At 48.6% G+C, this 17,257-nt stretch overlaps 1 protein-coding gene across 1 annotated transcript in view; it reads left to right on the plus strand.

Moving 5' to 3' along the window:
- The window catches only part of P3H2 (prolyl 3-hydroxylase 2), a 388,184-nt gene that overhangs the window by 160,766 nt on the left and 210,161 nt on the right, over positions 1-17,257 (plus strand). Inside the window, exon 2 of the mRNA XM_085635884.1 lies at positions 11,707-11,859. Coding sequence (XP_085492010.1) covers positions 11,707-11,859 — 153 coding nt within the window. The remainder of the gene's footprint in view (positions 1-11,706; positions 11,860-17,257) is intronic.

The following is a 17,257-nucleotide window of genomic DNA, read 5'->3' on the forward strand; positions in this document are numbered from 1 at the left end:
CATACCCGTGTGTGGCGCACTCCGTAAACCCCTTAAAATAGACCCCGTCATGGTCTCACTGGATGCCCGGCTCGGGGTGTTGTTCAGCCCTTTCCCGATCCATGTGTCTAGCTGCCTGGGTGGCCACAGGGTGGAGAAGTGATGCCAGCTTCACCGCCCCCTCGTTAACGCACGTGGCCACCTGAACTGTTCAAAGAGCAGCTCTTTTATAGCGCCTCTTGACTCTGTGTCTGCCCTCACCCCAGGCGCTGTGCAGGTGTCTGCTCTGTGGTTGTGGAACAGCTGCTGCCCTGGGAAGGGCACCCCTCTGGGTCAGGAGCAGGTATATTTCCAGGCCCAGGTGGGCTGTTAATATGCAGCCTCCTGGATGCCCAGGGGCCACCAGTGGGCACTCGCAGGTGCAAAATGCCCCCCCCCCGCTAGTGCCCCCCAATAAGTGCCTGGCCGAACATTTGACAAGTGTTGACCTCAGGCTTGGAGGTCAGAGTTTGGCCACTTTTGGCACCTCCTGATAGGGCCACTGGACTGATGAGGCAATAAAGGTCCAAATTATGCGGCAAATAGGGCTTCAACATCTTGCAAGAAGAGCAAAATGTGGCGTCCTAACGTGGCAGACACTTTGCCAGTATTTTTTATTTAGGTTGTGACTGTCACATACATTAAAGCGGTCTGGGTGAAGGTTTCCCTCGTGGCTACCTGTTTAAATCGAACTCGACAGTCAGCCACTGAAAGGTGGGCAGTTAACCTCTGGAAGGATTCCGCCACTGTGAGGCCTCGCGTGAACCTCTGGAAGGATTCTGCCACTGTGCGGCCTCGCGTGAACCTCTGGAAGGAGCCACTGTGCGGCATCGCGTGAACCTCTGGTAGGATTCCGCCACTGTGAGGCCTGAACCTCTGGAAGGATTCCGCCACTGTGCGTAATCACGTGAACCACTGGAAGGATTCCGCCACTGTGAGGCCTCGCGTGAACCACTGGAAGGATTCCGCCACTGTGAGGCCTCGCGTGAACCTCTGGAAGGATTCCGCCACTGTGAGGCCTTGCGTGAACCTCTGGAAGGATTCCGCCACTGTGTGTAATCGCGTGAACCACTGGAAGGATTCTGCCACTGTGCGACCTCGCGTGAACCTCTGGAAGGAGCCACTGTGCGGCATCGCGTGAACCTCTGGAAGGATTCCGCCACTGTGAGGCCTGAACCTCTGGAAGGATTCCGCCACTGTGCGGCCTCGCGTGTACCTCTGGAAGGATTCCGCCACTGTGAGGCCTGAACCTCTGGAAGAATTCCGCCACTGTGAGGCCTCGCGTGAACCTCTGGAAGGATTCCGCCACTGTGCGGCCTCGCGTGAACCTCTGGAAGGATTCTGCCACTGTGCGACCTCGCGTGAACCTCTGGAAGGAGCCACTGTGCGGCATCGCGTGAACCTCTGGAAGGATTCCGCCACTGTGAGGCCTGAACCTCTGGAAGGATTCCGCCACTGTGCGGCCTCGCGTGTACCTCTGGAAGGATTCCGCCACTGTGAGGCCTGAACCTCTGGAAGAATTTCGCCACTGTGAGGCCTCGCGTGAACCTCTGGAAGGATTCCGCCACTGTGCGGCCTCGCGTGAACCTTTGGAAGGATTCTGCCACTGTGAGGCCTCGCGTGAACCTCTGGAAGGATTCTGCCACTGTGAGGCCTCGCGTGAACCTCTGGAAGGATTCTGCCACTGTGAGGCCTCGCGTGAACCTCTGGAAGGATTCTGCCACTGTGAGGCCTCGCGTGAACCTCTGGAAGGATTCTGCCACTGTGAGGCCTCGCGTGAACCTCTGGAAGGATTCTGCTACTGTGCGGCATCGCATGTGCTTCCTTTCCAGTAACGTTTGATCCTTTTGAACTTTTTTTGCTGAAATCTGCACATTATGCAGCAGCAGGTGGATGGTGTGGAATGTCAGGTAAATCTGTAAAATTTGGCGATAAATGTTGCCACAGAATCGCAAGGGTAAAAACAACAATTGATGGACAGAATGCAGAACAATGTCATACATTCACCCCAGTACAGAGATCTGGGCTTAAATCCATAATTTCTTTGCTCACCATGCCGTTCCAGTTTGAACCCAGCCATATGCAAATCAGTCTTGACCCTGTGCCTAATGGGAACAGTCCAGCCCGAACTGCCAAGCCAGGTCCTCCCTGGACTGGAAACAAGCTTCCTAGGACCGGTTTCTGGCATTTCAGCCGTCTTCAGCCAGGATAGCTTGACTCCAGTGGCATGGAGAATCGCAAGGAGCAATGTTTCCCAGGATGCAACTGTGAGCGGAATATGTAGATTGAGGACAGCTTCAGGATGGCCGTTAAATGATGAAACCTGAGCAGAAGTGATTACATCAGAGCGTCTCACGGCACGAAGGTGCCCGTGGGCGGGTGAAAATGGCCCTGGAGCTGGCCCCGCCCCGCCCTGGGCCGCGAGCTGCGGTATGGCCTTTGAATCACTAATCCCGTCGCTGTTGTTGTTGCACAAAGCTCGGTTTGTCGGCTTTGGAATCGTCTGCAGTAATTCCCCACTGCTCTGCAGAGGCTGGGCCTCTGGGGGGATTCGCCGGGGGCTTCCATCAAAGCGCTGCGGAGTGAGGATGTAAACTGGGGGGGGGCTGGGGGCTGTGACGCACCTACTCACGTTTGCAATCGGTGTCCCACTTCATGGCCCCACCTTAAAAGAAGATTTGCTGGTTTCCTCGAGTGAGTGAAATTAACAAGGAATGTGCAAAATTCACGCAATATGATTTAGCGTAACCACGCGAAATTCCGACAGAATTAGGCAATAATTTCGCGTGATGATACAAAATACAAATTCAGCATTTTGTGCCCTACATTCTTCTTTACCCTCCCCCAGCGCCTTGAGACCCTCACGGGTGAGTAGCACGCTTTCAATTACCTGATTGATTGATTAGCTCGAAATCTCATTTAATCAAAAGCACACTGAACAGCTGCCCCTGTTCTGTCCCTGCATTTACAGTTATTTTTTACCATGAATGGAGTGTAATTATGTAAAGTGGCGTAACGGTGTAATTTCATGAATTTCACATAACAAGCGTAAACGCACCATTTGGAAATTACGCTGGAGTAATTTAAATGCCACCTGGGCCTAATATTAACCCCTTGGGGACAGCACTCCCTCGCTTCTTGCGTGTTTGTGCAGACTTCTGCAAACATTGAGGGGGGATTTCCTGCAAAATGTTTGTCTTGTGCCCAAGACATGTGTATACAGTTTACACATGGCTCCTGGAATTCTACAATCCTGCGGCTGCAGCATTTTTTGCACAATTATGTATTTGCCACATTTATCACTTGATCCGTCATCTGCTGGATAATCTGCAAATTTCTACAAAAGAAACATTTTGTTTCTAGGTCAAGCAGATCAAAAGTTACTAAATCTGCGGCCACCTGTGTTGCCGCACAGTGGACGGCCCTGTGCAGAGGATGACTGCTCGTCTTTCTGTTGCGTATGACTGCATTTGCATATTAAACTAGTACTAAGGGGTTGAAACATTTGCCCCGAAATTCTTAACATGTGACATAATGACAAAATTATAAAGTAATACTATATGTGCCACATTATATCGCACAATTTTCCTTCCCTTAGAAAACCAAACTCCTTCATTATAAATGGGGAAAAAATTCCAACATCAAAAACTTTCTCATACCTCGGGGTCCTCCTTGATGATCAATTATCTTGGGGCCCTGCAGTCCTTAAAAAGAAGGGCGAAGTGACTCGCGCTAATGCAGCCATACTTGGATTTGCGAAAAAAATGGGCAACAGCCCTGTGGCTGCTTTGCTTAAATTATATCAAGCAAAGAGCGTTGCCGTTTGTTGCTACGGTAGCGAGCTCTGTGGCTACAGCCAGACGCGAGACCTAGAGGTTACAGAAAATAATTTTTTAAAGAAAATCTTGAGGCTGCCAAGGGGAACTGGAAACTTTTTGGTTCACGAGGAGTTAGGTGTGCCCTTTCTTAGCGATAGATTAGCAGCAAACCCCATACTTTGTTGGATGAACTCTTGGCTAAATGATGCTATACCTCTTACCCACGACATATTAAAAGAAGCCCTAACTTGGGATGGCAGGCTCAAGGTCCCATGGCTGAAATATATAAAAGACCGCCTCACTGAATTGGGACGGCCGGATCTGTTTTTCACCCCAACTACTATAACCAAAACTGATGTTACATTTGTGAAAAAAGCATTTATAACAACTAGGTACTTTGCCCGGGAGGAGGGTGAGTTTTTGAAAGACAGTGTCAGGAAACATGCTTTACTTAAAACATGTTCACACTTGGAACCGTATTTATCATGGCCTATGTCTGGCTATGATCGCTTTTTGTTGACAAGGTTCCGTTTTGACCTGTTTCACCTCCTACTGGCAGTACCAAGAGGGACCCATCGTGGCCAAGTGCTGCCTGCTTGCGGCTGCGACGGAAAGTCTCCGCAAGATTTGGCGCACTTTTTATTTATTTGTCCTTATTACTCAGTACCTCGGAGGTTATATTTAAAGCCTTGCCTAAAGAAACTAAAATTTACACAGATTAAACCTGCACTTTATTTTCTTCAACTCTTGAATTGTGACTGCACTTTATATGTATGCAGCTTTCTGAAATTAGCTATTACTTTTAGGAAAAGCATGGAGGGATAATTATGCTGTTATTATTGTGGTACCCCTTAATGATTTTTAATTCTGTACAATTATTTATATTCTTAACCTGTCTATCCTGCCTGATGCTTTTGTTCATGACGTTTATATATTGTGCCTGTCTTACAAAGGAACTGGTTAGCTCTGTTTAAATTATTTATGAAATTTAATTATGAATGTATGTTTATGCACTCTGCTTTTATGATTGTAAAGACTACAATCGAATAAAGTTATTATTACTTACTTACCTTCCCTTAGTCAAACCTGCCACATAATTTGGTCCTACTCTGCCACATAATTCCAGGGGCATTGAGTACACATCATAAGAGCGTCCTGGTTGCACCATTTTAGGTCTTGCGCCTAGCGTTGCAGTGCACAGCACTGTATTTAGTAGGTGAAAAACGGGGTTTTGAAAGCTGACCACACGCTCGTGCGTGTGGTCTTGCTTTTGCCGGCAGCCATTGGGTTTTGCATTTTTTTTTTTTTAAAGACACGCAAATGGGCAAAGGTGGGCGCATGTCCCGCCTTTGCTCCGTCCATTCCCGTCCGTGTCTAGCATGCACAGCAGCGCGCGTTCACCTCGCTGCCGCGCTCCCTCGCCCCCGCTCCTCTGTGGTGCGCGTGCACCACTGGTTTCATTTTCCGCCCCCGCTCAATGCTAGTCTCCGAACGTTCAAACTGCAAACAAAGGCTTTATGGAGTGATAATGCGCTCCAAGCCTTAATTAGACGAGCACGGCAATCTTATACAAGGCGGAGTACGTCGCCCTCTCAAAATAACAGGTAAGCGCGACCACATGTAAAAGTTTCATAACGTTGATTACACAATCAGAGGACGAGGGGTGGGCAGGGGAGTTGAAGTTGTCATGGAGTGCCCTGGCATCCTCGATACACCGCTGGCTGACACTTGCATCTGTAACAAAGGTGACACTTTAAGCCTGTCCTGGACTTTTAGCCAGGAACATATTACATCCTGACTTTTAATCTCACTTTTCCTGTACTAGGTCAGGCCGTATGTTTCCAAAAATGCACAAGGCCTGTGGCCAACACAATAGCATTGGCTGAAGGTGTCACACGTGACAACCACAGATTTCCTCAAATTTCAAGTTCAGCACTCTGCAGATCTAAACTTGCCATCCCTTAGGGTGGGAGAGATGGACATCTGCGCCCCAAACGGCCACATTAGAACGTTTTGGAAACTTTCTTGGGATGTGTGACCACGTGAAACAAATATTTTACACTTTGACAAAATGATGAGGCCTATGCGGGCGGTTGGTTCCACTCTGTACCTTGTGATTTTTATTCTACCCACTCCTGTGTGGTTGTCTAGGGAGGGGGATGCGCCAATCCTGATAACCTATATACTGTGGAGAGAGATATAAGTAATAACGTGTGTAGTGATCTTCCGGGGATAGGCACCGTCCCAAACAACCTATGTACTGCAGAGAGTCCTATTCGCACAGGAGTGGTAGCCAGCACACTCACTCCCCAGCTCCACCTGTCCAGCTGAGGACAGCTCTTTGACTAGGATTGGCTTCCCTAAGGATGTGAACTGCAGATCACAGAACCTTAGATCAAAGTTCAGCCTAACTACTGCATACGGCGACCAATGGCAGATCCTGTGGGAGCGATGGTGACGGGAGCCCAAACCTATGCCAAAGAGACTTACATCTCACTTATTAGACACTGCATACCTGGCCTCCTAAAGCACCAGTGAGAATCCGTGATATCAACCTTTAATATTTTCAGTACATGCAATAGGTCTCGCATTATTAAAATTTGAGCTATTGGTGTTGCATTATTTAGCAATGCCAATAGCTCAAACTTTAATAATGCGAGACCTATTGCATTGCAAATGCTTGTTTATAAAGTATATAACGTCATTAGGTCACTCGTGAACTGAAGTCCTGGGAGAGACCCACCCCCACAGCATTGGGGATGTGCAGAGCTGCTGTTCGTCCATGTTCGGAACACTAGAAGATGGCAGGATGCGCCCTTTGACCCCTCCCTTCCCTTCGCATGCTTGATGATGTCACAGGCTTGGAAGCGCACCACTCTTCCAGTGATGTGCCCTGGGGGTCCCTCGCCTGCTTCTCGTAGGACCCCAGCGACCTTCCTGGTCAGAGCTTTACCACTGTTTTACACCAACCTTTACAGTATTTCCTCACAAAACCTCAAAACCAGCGACCATGGGCTGTGGTTTGGCCGTGAGGTGTGTGTGTGCGCGGTGAGCACATCCGGTGCTCGTGGACAACACTGACACAAATACCATGTCTGCCATATGGAGAAACTTTCAAGCCTGACCCTACCCCAGCCCTATTGTTCTTCTAGGGACAGTAGTGTATCAGGGGGCTCTCTCTCTCTCCTTATACGCCACTGGCCAGGTACCCTGTCCTTCGAAGGGTGGGAGCTCAGCCCCCCCCCCCCCCCCCCCCCCCCGCAGAGAACTATCCAGGCCCCCCCAGAGGGCAGTAGCCTCCATGGTTTGTGCCCTCCCCTGACCCCAAATGCCCCACCGTGCCACGCGCATTTCTGCATTACTCTAAACCCTAATCCTGCATATCCATGCATTACACCGAGCAGTCTTGTGCGTTGTTTGGCTGGACTCTTTGAGCCTGGTGTGTGTCTGCCAACCTCTTAACCTGTAGCCGGGGGCCAATGTACCATCTGCAGCGCCTGGCAGCACCTAGGTCTGAAGAACGCTGCCTGGCACCGCGGGTGCGTATCAGGGCGTTCCGGGAGTAGTCCGGGCATGTCACAGACGCGAGCCTCGGGCGGAAAAAACAGAAGGTTATGGCCGCTCTCACATTCAAACCATCAGTTTGTGTCGTGTTTGAGACCAGAGCGCCATATTAGTGAAGCGCCCAGAGGCCCTGCGAATGGTACAGCGCTCAGCACAACGTTGGTACCAATAGAAGGAGGGCGCCCCTGCTCCTGATCTCGGAGACCTCTTTCATGGGCCCTCATTGGCTGATACCTGTCTGCGCATGAACACTGGTACTAGTGTGCCCTCCAGGCTTGGAAATAATGTGAGCCACGGGCTGACGCCAGAAGGGCAGGTTGGGGAATCTACGACTGTTATTGAAACGCAATGAGGAGCGGAGAGGTGAGGGCTGGTGATAGTACCAGCCACCGAACGCTAGCGTGGCTGGTTGCGCGCCTGCTGCAGAGATCTGTGTCTATATTTCACGTCTGCAGTTAGAGTTTTCAAGGGGCCTACCCGGGCTTTCATCTTTTGACGGTTGATACATCTTGTACTGTTTAAGGAAGTGGTAGCAGTCGAGATGAATTGATAATTCCAGCGCAGCCTTCAGGAGGGCACATTGACACATTACAAATGTACAAATGCATCACTGAGGCGCCAAGAGACACTCCCGTGACAGTTCTATTCACTTGCACACTCCTGTGAACTCTAGGGGGTAAATGAATGCGAGCACAAGAGACTGGAGAAACTTTGGGAATATAGGTGAAGACACCACACAAAGTGGGTGTTGACTCCCTCTCCAGTCACCACTCCTGCCCTCGCCCCACCCCTAACTCCAGAGCTCCCGACTTTGGAGCTGAGGAACCGGGTTCGTGATTCTTGGCAAATCACGTAATCTCCCCATTCCTAACAAAAATGAATGTGTCCTGGTGTAATGTAACTGGTGCTATGTAAAGCGCTCTGATACCTTCGGGTCGAGTTCGTGCTATATAAGAATACAAACAAACAAAAAAAAAAAATCTTGCAAATGCATCACCGGGTGCAGGCCTCTCTGCACACATCGCTTGAGTATCTGCACACGTCACTTGAGTGTAGGCCTCTCTGCACAAGTCACTTGAGTCCAGGCCTCTCTGCACAAGTCACTTGAGTCTAGGTCTCTCTGCACAAGTCACTTGAGTCTAGGCTGCTCTGCACAAGTCACTTGAGTCCAGGCCTCGCTGCACAAGTCACTTGAGTCCAGGCCTCTCTGCACAAGTCACTTGAGTCTAGGCTACTCTGAACACGTCACTTGACTCCAGGCCTCGCTGCACAAGTCACTTGACTCCAGGCCTCGCTGCACAAGTCACTTGAGTCCAGGCCTCTCTGCAAAAGTCACTTGAGTCTAGGCCTCTCTGCACAAGTCACTTGAGTCCAGGCCGCTCTGCACAAGTCACTTGAGTCCAGGCCTCGCTGCACAAGTCACTTGAGTCTAGGCCTCGCTGCACAAGTCACTTGACTCCAGGCCTCTCTGCACACGTCACTTGAGTCCAGGCCTCTCCGCACACGTCACTTGACTCCAGTTCACTCTGCACACGTCACTTGAGTCCAGGCCTCTCCGCACACGTCACTTGAGTCCAGGCCTCTCTGCACAAGTCACTTGAGTCCAGGCCTCTCTGCACAAGTCACTTGACTCCAGGCCTCGCTGTACAAGTCACTTGAGTCCAGGCCTCTCTGCAAAAGTCACTTGAGTCTAGGCCTCTCTGCACAAGTCACTTGAGTCCAGGCCGCTCTGCACAAGTCACTTGAGTCCAGGCCTCGCTGCACAAGTCACTTGAGTCCAGGCCTCGCCGCACACGTCACTTGACTCCAGTTCACTCTGCACACGTCACTTGAGTCCAGGCCTCTCCGCACACGTCACTTGACTCCAGTTCACTCTGCACACGTCACTTGCACACGTCACTTGAGTCCAGGCCTCTCTGCACACGTCACTGGAGTCCAGGCCTCTCTGCACACGTCACTAGCGTCCAGGCCTCTCTGCACACGTCACTGGAGTCCAGGCCTCTCTGCACACGTCACTTGAGTCCAGGCCTCTCTGCACACGTCACTTGAGTCTAGGCCTCTCTGCACAAGTCACTTGAGTCTAGGCCTCTCTGCACACGTCACTTGTGTCCAAGCCTCTCTGCACACGTCACTTGTGTCCAGGCCTCTCTGCACAAGTCACTTGAGTCCAGGCCTCTCTGCACATGTCACTTGAGTCTAGGCCTTTCTGCACAAGGCACTTGAGTCCAGGCCTCTCTGCACACGCCACTTGAGTCTAGGCCGCTCTGCACAAGTCACTTGAGTCTAGGCCTCTCTGCACAAGTCACTTGAGTCCAGGCCTCGCTGCACAAGTCACTTGAGTCCAGGCCTCTCTGCACAAGTCACTTGAGTCTAGGCCGCTCTGCACAAGTCACTTGAGTCTAGGCCGCTCTGCACAAGTCACTTGAGTCCAGGCCTCGCTGCACAAGTCACTTGAGTCCAGGCCTCTCTGCACAAGTCACTTGAGTCTAGGCCTCTCTGCACAAGTCACTTGAGTCCAGGCCTCTCTGCACAAGTCACTTGAGTCTAGGCTGCTCTGCACAAGTCACTTGAGTCCAGGCCTCTCTGCACAAGTCACTTGAGTCTAGGCCTCTCTGCACAAGTCACTTGAGTCCAGGCCTCTCTGCACACGTCACTTGAGTCTAGGCCTTTCTGCACAAGTCACTTGAGTCCAGGCCTCTCTGCACAAGTCACTTGAGTCCAGGCCTCTCTGCACAAGTCACTTGAGTCCAGGCCTCTCTGCACAAGTCACTTGAGTCCAGGCCTCTCTGCACAAGTCACTTGAGTCCAGGCCTCTCTGCACAAGTCACTTGAGTCCAGGCCTCTCTGCACAAGTCACTTGACTCCAGGCCTCTCTGCACACGTCACTTGAGTCCAGGCCTCTCCGCACACTTCACTTGACTCCAGTTCACGCTGCACACGTCACTTGCACACGTCACTTGAGTCCAGGCCTCTCTGCACACGTCACTGGAGTCCAGGCCTCTCTGCACACGTCACTTGAGTCCAGGCCTCTCTGCACACGTCACTGGAGTCCAGGCCTCTCTGCACACGTCACTGGAGTCCAGGCCTCTCTGCACACGTCACTTGAGTCCAGGCCTCTCTGCACACGTCACTAGCGTCCAGGCCTCTCTGCACACGTCACTGGAGTCCAGGCCTCTCTGCACACGTCACTTGAGTCCAGGCCTCTCTGCACACGTCACTTGTGTCCAGGCCTCTCTGCACACGTGACTTGTGTCCAGGCCTCTCTGCACAAGTCACTTGAGTCCAGGCCTCTCTGCACACGTCACTTGAGTCTAGGCCTTTCTGCACAAGGCACTTGAGTCCAGGCCTCTCTGCACACGCCACTTGGTGCAATGCAGGGATGGGGAATACATTCACTAGAGGGATGAGGGATACGTTTTAATTACCCGTCAGAAAGCGCTTCCGCGTCTCAAATGAGACCCGTCTGTGATTGAGAACTTCAACCCATTTGGAAACGTCAGCCCCAGAGTATTACAAATGTTGCAAGACCACACACTAGGAGATAAGATAGTGCACTGTACAAATCACAAGGGCCAGAGGTCACAATATAGCACTAGGAAGCGGGAGGGGGTGTTAGAACACATTTGTTATGGGAATGTAATGGGTATGTGTAAAGATCTCCAGAGTGCAGTCATACAGATACATAGAGCACATTCATTGAGAAAAGCCAGGATGCCGGCGGGAAGGCACTAGTGCAGAGAAACTAATGGTAGCTCAGGTGTAGATCTCGATGTATGGGGTAAGCATGTGTAGGCCTGATCCAGAGAGTACAATGCACACTTTTAGTTGTATACCTAAATTTTTGATGCCGTTCAATCTATTTTTAAGCGGAAGAATTTTCCTTTTTTTTTCTGCTTGCCACCCATAGTTACACGTTTAGGGGACTTCTTGCACATTTTGCATTGTAGATTCCTGCGTAAACACACATTAATGTACTCCAAACTAAAGGTTTCTGTAGGTGTCTTTTCAGACCGGTGAAGGGGAGTAAGAGGATGAGATGCCTAGATTTCCCAAAGGCCCCACAATTCAGAAATCTTCTTTAATAATAGAAGTACATTTTAAAGTTTGGTGAATTGTCCCTTTTAGGGCGGAGTGGTTGAGGAGAAGCATGGAGTCTGCTTGGGTCTGGTGGTCTTTGTCTCATTTTATGTTCCCAGTTCTTTGATTTGTGAGCCGTTGTGTAGCTGTGATGCACCATTCACTGATGCTCTAGCCCGCCACTGTGCCCGCCTCTTTACCTCTAACCCGTTGTCTTCTTGTTTTCTAGTTGAACCAACCAGACAAGGCCGCGGAAGCTGCACACACCTTCTTCATGGCGAACCCCGAGCACCAGGAAATGGAACAGAACCTCGCGGATTACAAGAACATGTCCTGGGAAGAGATCGGTCGGCTTATGGATAGGGAGCGCCTTCCACACATGGTGAGCACTACATGTCCCCTGCTGCTTGTACGTACCATCATGAGTCTGAGCTGTTCCTGTTAGCGGTTACCCCTCATGGAAAAAATACAATGTATCTCTCTGCTCCTGAGCAAGCACCCCAGGAAACAGCAGGGTGGTTGGGGAGCAGATGCGCTCTCTGAGGGCGCGTTGTAGATGCCCGTCCCTACTTATCTCTGACATCACAGGAAGCTGTCATGTGGAATAAAGTCAATCAGGATGAAAGATAAACCCACCCTAACCCCATAGGCATTGATTCACCAAAATTTAATTTGTAGCAGAAATTACATTATACATCCTTTGACCTCAAAGTTTTCACCTGAAGTGCTATCATTTGACCTTTGACCTTGAATCTTTTCAGCAAGTTGTAAGTGACCCTGATCATTTCACAATAACTGGCATGGTTGAAGTTTACACCCTAAATAAGTTCACTTACTATAGCAACACAGCAGTTACTAACACAAATAAATGCCTATTTTAGATGCTAACTAGATCTGTAAAAGACTAGGCCAGCACAAATCAAGAATTCGATGTAAAACACTTACAGCCCCCCTTATCTTATATATTAAAGAAAAAAGGGCCATATGTATAAGGCCATTTCGCAGTCACCAAGTCTGCGATTTGCAAATTTACGGGCTTTGCAAAATGGTTTTTGTTATGCACTAAACCGAATTTTGTGATTGTGCAAATGGTTGCCAAATCACAAAATGACTTTAGAAATGCTAGACGAATTACTATTTAGAAGGAGGGCATTTAGGGCGTCTCTTCGGCTTGTGATTCATGATGCAATGTACTAGTGGTTTACGACCATAATCCGGTTGCAAAATATTGAAAACGCAACGACTCCAGACTTCAGCAGCAACCAAGTCGCAAAAAGGAAGGGTTCCCATTGTGACCTTTTCCCTTTTTGTGAATGTTAAAAAAATACTTTGTTGGGGAGTGTACCACTGGCTACTATCACACACATATTTCATAAAATAATTTGTTTTAATCTCAGCCTTCTTTCCCGTAAGGACAATGGAAAGTATGAATAAAATAGACATAAAAAGCAATCACAGATAAGGTGGTTTATTGACCCCACGGGGCCACCATCCCAGTGACGGCCACCAATCACAGTGAATTGCAATTTGCGGCCTGCCTCTTGATTAGTAATGAGGTAGGGCGCGTTACATCCCACTCCAGATGGGAATTTCACAACCTGATCTATTAGTACATAGGTCGATTCCCACAATTCTGTTCGATTTACAAAAAGTCAGTGCGCAATTTGCAATCACTTTTTGTGAACGGAGTTTTCATACATCTGACCCAAAGTGCCCCAGAAGAACAATTTAAATGGACAATTTTGGACACTATTATGCAGCACCCCAGAGAGGGTGGTGTTGAGAAAATCCTATTCAAGGGAGCAGCACCTCATCTCAGATGACAGAGGTCTCAAAGAAGCATCTGAACCCCTCAATATCTAAACCTGCCGGACCAGAACCCGGACTCCAACCACCCAATGATCCCTGTTGACTTTGTGTCGCTCATTGTGATGGACCACGTGCTTAGCAGTTCAGGCTGGACTGTTCCCATGAGGCACAGGGTCGAGACTGATTTGCATATGGCCAGGTCTAAACTGGGGTGGCATGGTGAGCAAAAGAATGATGGATTTAACCCAGATCTCTTGACTGGGGGTCATTGTTCTGATTTGTTCTGCATTCCGTCTATCAATTGTGTGTCTTTTGCTTCCTGCATGAGAGCCTGTCTCTGCTCATCAACTTTGTAAATGTATAATCCCGCAGTTCGCAGAATTCCCAAAATATACTGAAACTTTAGCCCACAATCTGTGTAAGAAGTTGCTGCTTCTCATTGTGTGCTCCATAAAATAAGAACACAATACATCACGATAGGACTCAAAATCAAAAAGTGAACTATGACGTTCAGTTCACATTCGATCTTGTCGCCGTCCCACCCAGACCACTACCGGAGGATCAACATTGCAGCATCCCCAGAAGTGTTCAACGTGGCACTATATTAAAATCACGGATGGCGATGAAACAGAAAAAGGTGCCACGAATGTGAGCGTGATCTTTTATACTAGCCACCATATCCATTTAACTCTCTTGTCCCAAAGTCACCGATTCATTTCCAAGCCCTCTTTTCTAGCTGGCGATAAAGGCGTTCAGCTGTTCAAACCCCACCTCAATTTAAATATAGGTATGAACCAAGGAATCTCTTCTGTTCATACAAACTTCAAGCAACTAGTTATTCGGTCCTCTTGCCTCTCTCTGATACGAAAACCCCGTCATGGACGTCACTCTGAAGGTTTTAGCGCCTCATTGAAGTATTCCTCATATCAAAGGGTAGCCCTTTCAAGCGCCACCTGCCCTGTCCCACAGGTTATCTTATACATTCTTTTCCATACACAGATCTAACCAGCTCCTAGTACGGAGGAGAATCTCAAGCCGTCTTTTGGTCGAAACATGTCGACAACTATTCCTATAGAAAAACTGAAACACTAGAATAAATGTAAAGAACACTTGGAAAATCTATAATCCAATGCTCCAAACATATTTCGTCTGCCTTCCATTAGACACATTTCAACGATTCATTAAGCAATTGAAAAGCAGAAATGTGTCCAAATAAATATTATGGCTTTCATGATTAATTTGATTTATTCCTTTCTTCTTCGACATATCATTTTAGCACAATACCTTGTGGTGGTGGTGTCCTTTTCTACATTTTACAGGTCTGTTTTTCAAATGATGCAAGGCAGTAATTCACGTTTTAGAATATTTTTTGGTAAATCAGTGCTGCAGTGGTACAGTATTTCGCCTCTCAGCGCAAGCTCCGAATAATAAATGTCCTTGTACTTAGCACAGCTGAGATTTCTAAAAAAGAAAAAATGCTGCTGTATCCTTAACTGAAGTCTTCAGCATCCACAAGTCTTTTATGTGTACTTACACCATTAGGTATTGCATAATGCTCCACTTCCATAACTTTTTAGAACCACATTCTAATCTTTAGAAGGACAACCTTTCGTGACCCGCCTAGCCTTAAAGGACATGAGGCATTTATGGAACTAAATCATCGTGCGATAGAGCATTGTCATTTACTGGCAGCACATTTGCAATTGAAATGGCTACTAAATTGCACTAAATTTTACTGATAAAATTATATTGCACACAAATGATAATCTGTGGAAATCGGCTTTTTGTGAATATTTATCATTTGTGCATCACCAAAGAAAAGGAACGTGATTTGTTTGAATCCTTTTGAAATCTTTGTTTCTATAACACTTCAGAATTTCAAAAATGTGCTTCAGTTTTGCTTTCCTAAAGGCTGAGTTTGTAGAGTTCATTTACAGGTACTTACATTTTGTTGTGTGTTACAAAAAGGACACCCTGCAGTCTTTCCTTTCACACTTCCTGTACCCCAGCAAGATTGTCACATTATTTCACTTTACTTTTTTCTCTGACTACAAAGTGAGAGGAGTTTGTAAACACCAATCCCCATGTTGAAACAATAAGCAGCAATGTGCCAGAAGACATAGTCTGACATTTAACCTCTGCCTTTGAAGCACAGAAAATGTGGCAAGAAAAATACAGAATTTAAAGGAATCTTTATTTATTACTTAGACTTTCACAACCCATGAAAAATCAGCTCCTGGCCTGACCCACCGTTTGGGAAACGCTGGCATGGTGCATTGGCTTCGAAGGGTATTCTTTTCTCTCACTTTTTTCTGTCTCATAATATCCCTGTATCAGCCTTCCTTTGTCAGTGTTGGTGCCTGAATTTCATGGTCCGAGTGTCAGTCTCACTGTCAGCAACGGTGGGACATTAGCCCTGTGTCAGTGTCCCTGTGATGTTGTCGGTTCCCCTGTATCGCTGCTGTTGTGCCAATGTCTTGCTGGTGTCATGATCGTGTCCTGGGACCTTTGCACCAATCCTTGCACCTGTGTCAGTGACTTGGTGTCAGAATCCCAGCCTAGTGCACCGTGCCCTGTCAATGTGTTTACGTCCGTTGGGCTTTCCCTAGGTGTAGGAAGGTGGAATCTGACTGCAGGGTTACCCCCACTTTTTGCCTGGTGTTTTGCTGGTTTTCAACTTAGTTTGACTGGGATCCTGCTAATCAGGACCCCAGTCTATCTGCTTTCTCCCTAAATTGGTTGCATGTACCTTAGGTACACCACAGATTGGATTCTGGGGTACCCTTATAAGTCCCTAGTATATGGAATCCTATATACCCAGGGCATAGGTACCCTAGAGGCCTCTCAGGGGCTGCAGCATGTATTATGCCACCCCTGGTATACCATTCAAAATGACACAACAGGGCCGCTACAGCAGCCTGTGTAAGGTGGTGTATGCACCCCTTACGTAGATATAGGTTACCTATATCTCTCCATTTCATTGCACATAAAACCTATCAGTCACCCCTATGGCAGGCCTTATCAATCCTGAAGGCAGGGTGCTGGGTTTTATGTGAGAGGGTGCCCATGCATGAGCAGACCCTCTGCAGCTTTCGGAACCTTAATTCCGGGGTTGTTTGTGATGCAGCCAGACCATATACTCTTAAGTGCATTATAACCTCGGGGTAAATGCTAACTTTGGAATGGCTGCATGAAAACATGTCGTGTTTGGTGTCAAACACCTTGGAATCATACCTCCCCGCCAGTAACTGGGGTGGGAGGTATGATTCCACCCTTCTAGAGGGAGAACAATGACAGCACCGGTACCAGCTTTGTAAGCCCTGGCATCACAAAATGGATGTTGCCAGCCACAGACACGAGTCTGTCCTCCTGCGGCTGGACAAAACTCCGGCAGGGGAGGCTGGACAATAGGTTTCCTGTCACAGGGAGGTGTGACCTCCTCCCAGACAGGCTTTAGTGTATTGGGGCTGGGTGGGTGCACTCTGAGAGTGCTTTGAAGTCTGCACTGGAGGCACATTTGGTGTCCCTGTGCATAGTCCAGCTCAAACCGATTGCACGGGCTACCAGCCCCTGCTCTGGCACGAAACTGGACAAAGGATATGGGTGTAGCCACCCCTCTGTCCTGACCCTCCCATAGGTGGGTCCCCAGAGTTTGTCCCACCCCTTCCTTGGTTATAAAGTAGGAACCCCTGGCTACAGGACTTTAGATTTACCTGGACGAAACTCTGCTACAGAATCCCAGAACTTCTACTATCTATACGACGTTGGATGACCGAAGAATCTCCCTTGGAGTAAAGGAGTCACTCCCCTGCAAGGCAGGCACCAAAGACGCATCTGTCCGGTTTGCAACTCCGCAGCTCCTGAAGGACTCCGAAGACTTTGCAACACAGGAGGTGGGTTTCCAAGCTTCCCCGAGGCCGATCCGTGCTCTCAGCAATCATGAGATCCAAAGCCCTCGTGGGGATCGTGCA

The sequence above is a fragment of the Triturus cristatus genome, chromosome 11, assembly GCF_964204655.1.
Source record: "Triturus cristatus chromosome 11, aTriCri1.1, whole genome shotgun sequence".
Classification (NCBI taxonomy): domain Eukaryota; kingdom Metazoa; phylum Chordata; class Amphibia; order Caudata; family Salamandridae; genus Triturus; species Triturus cristatus.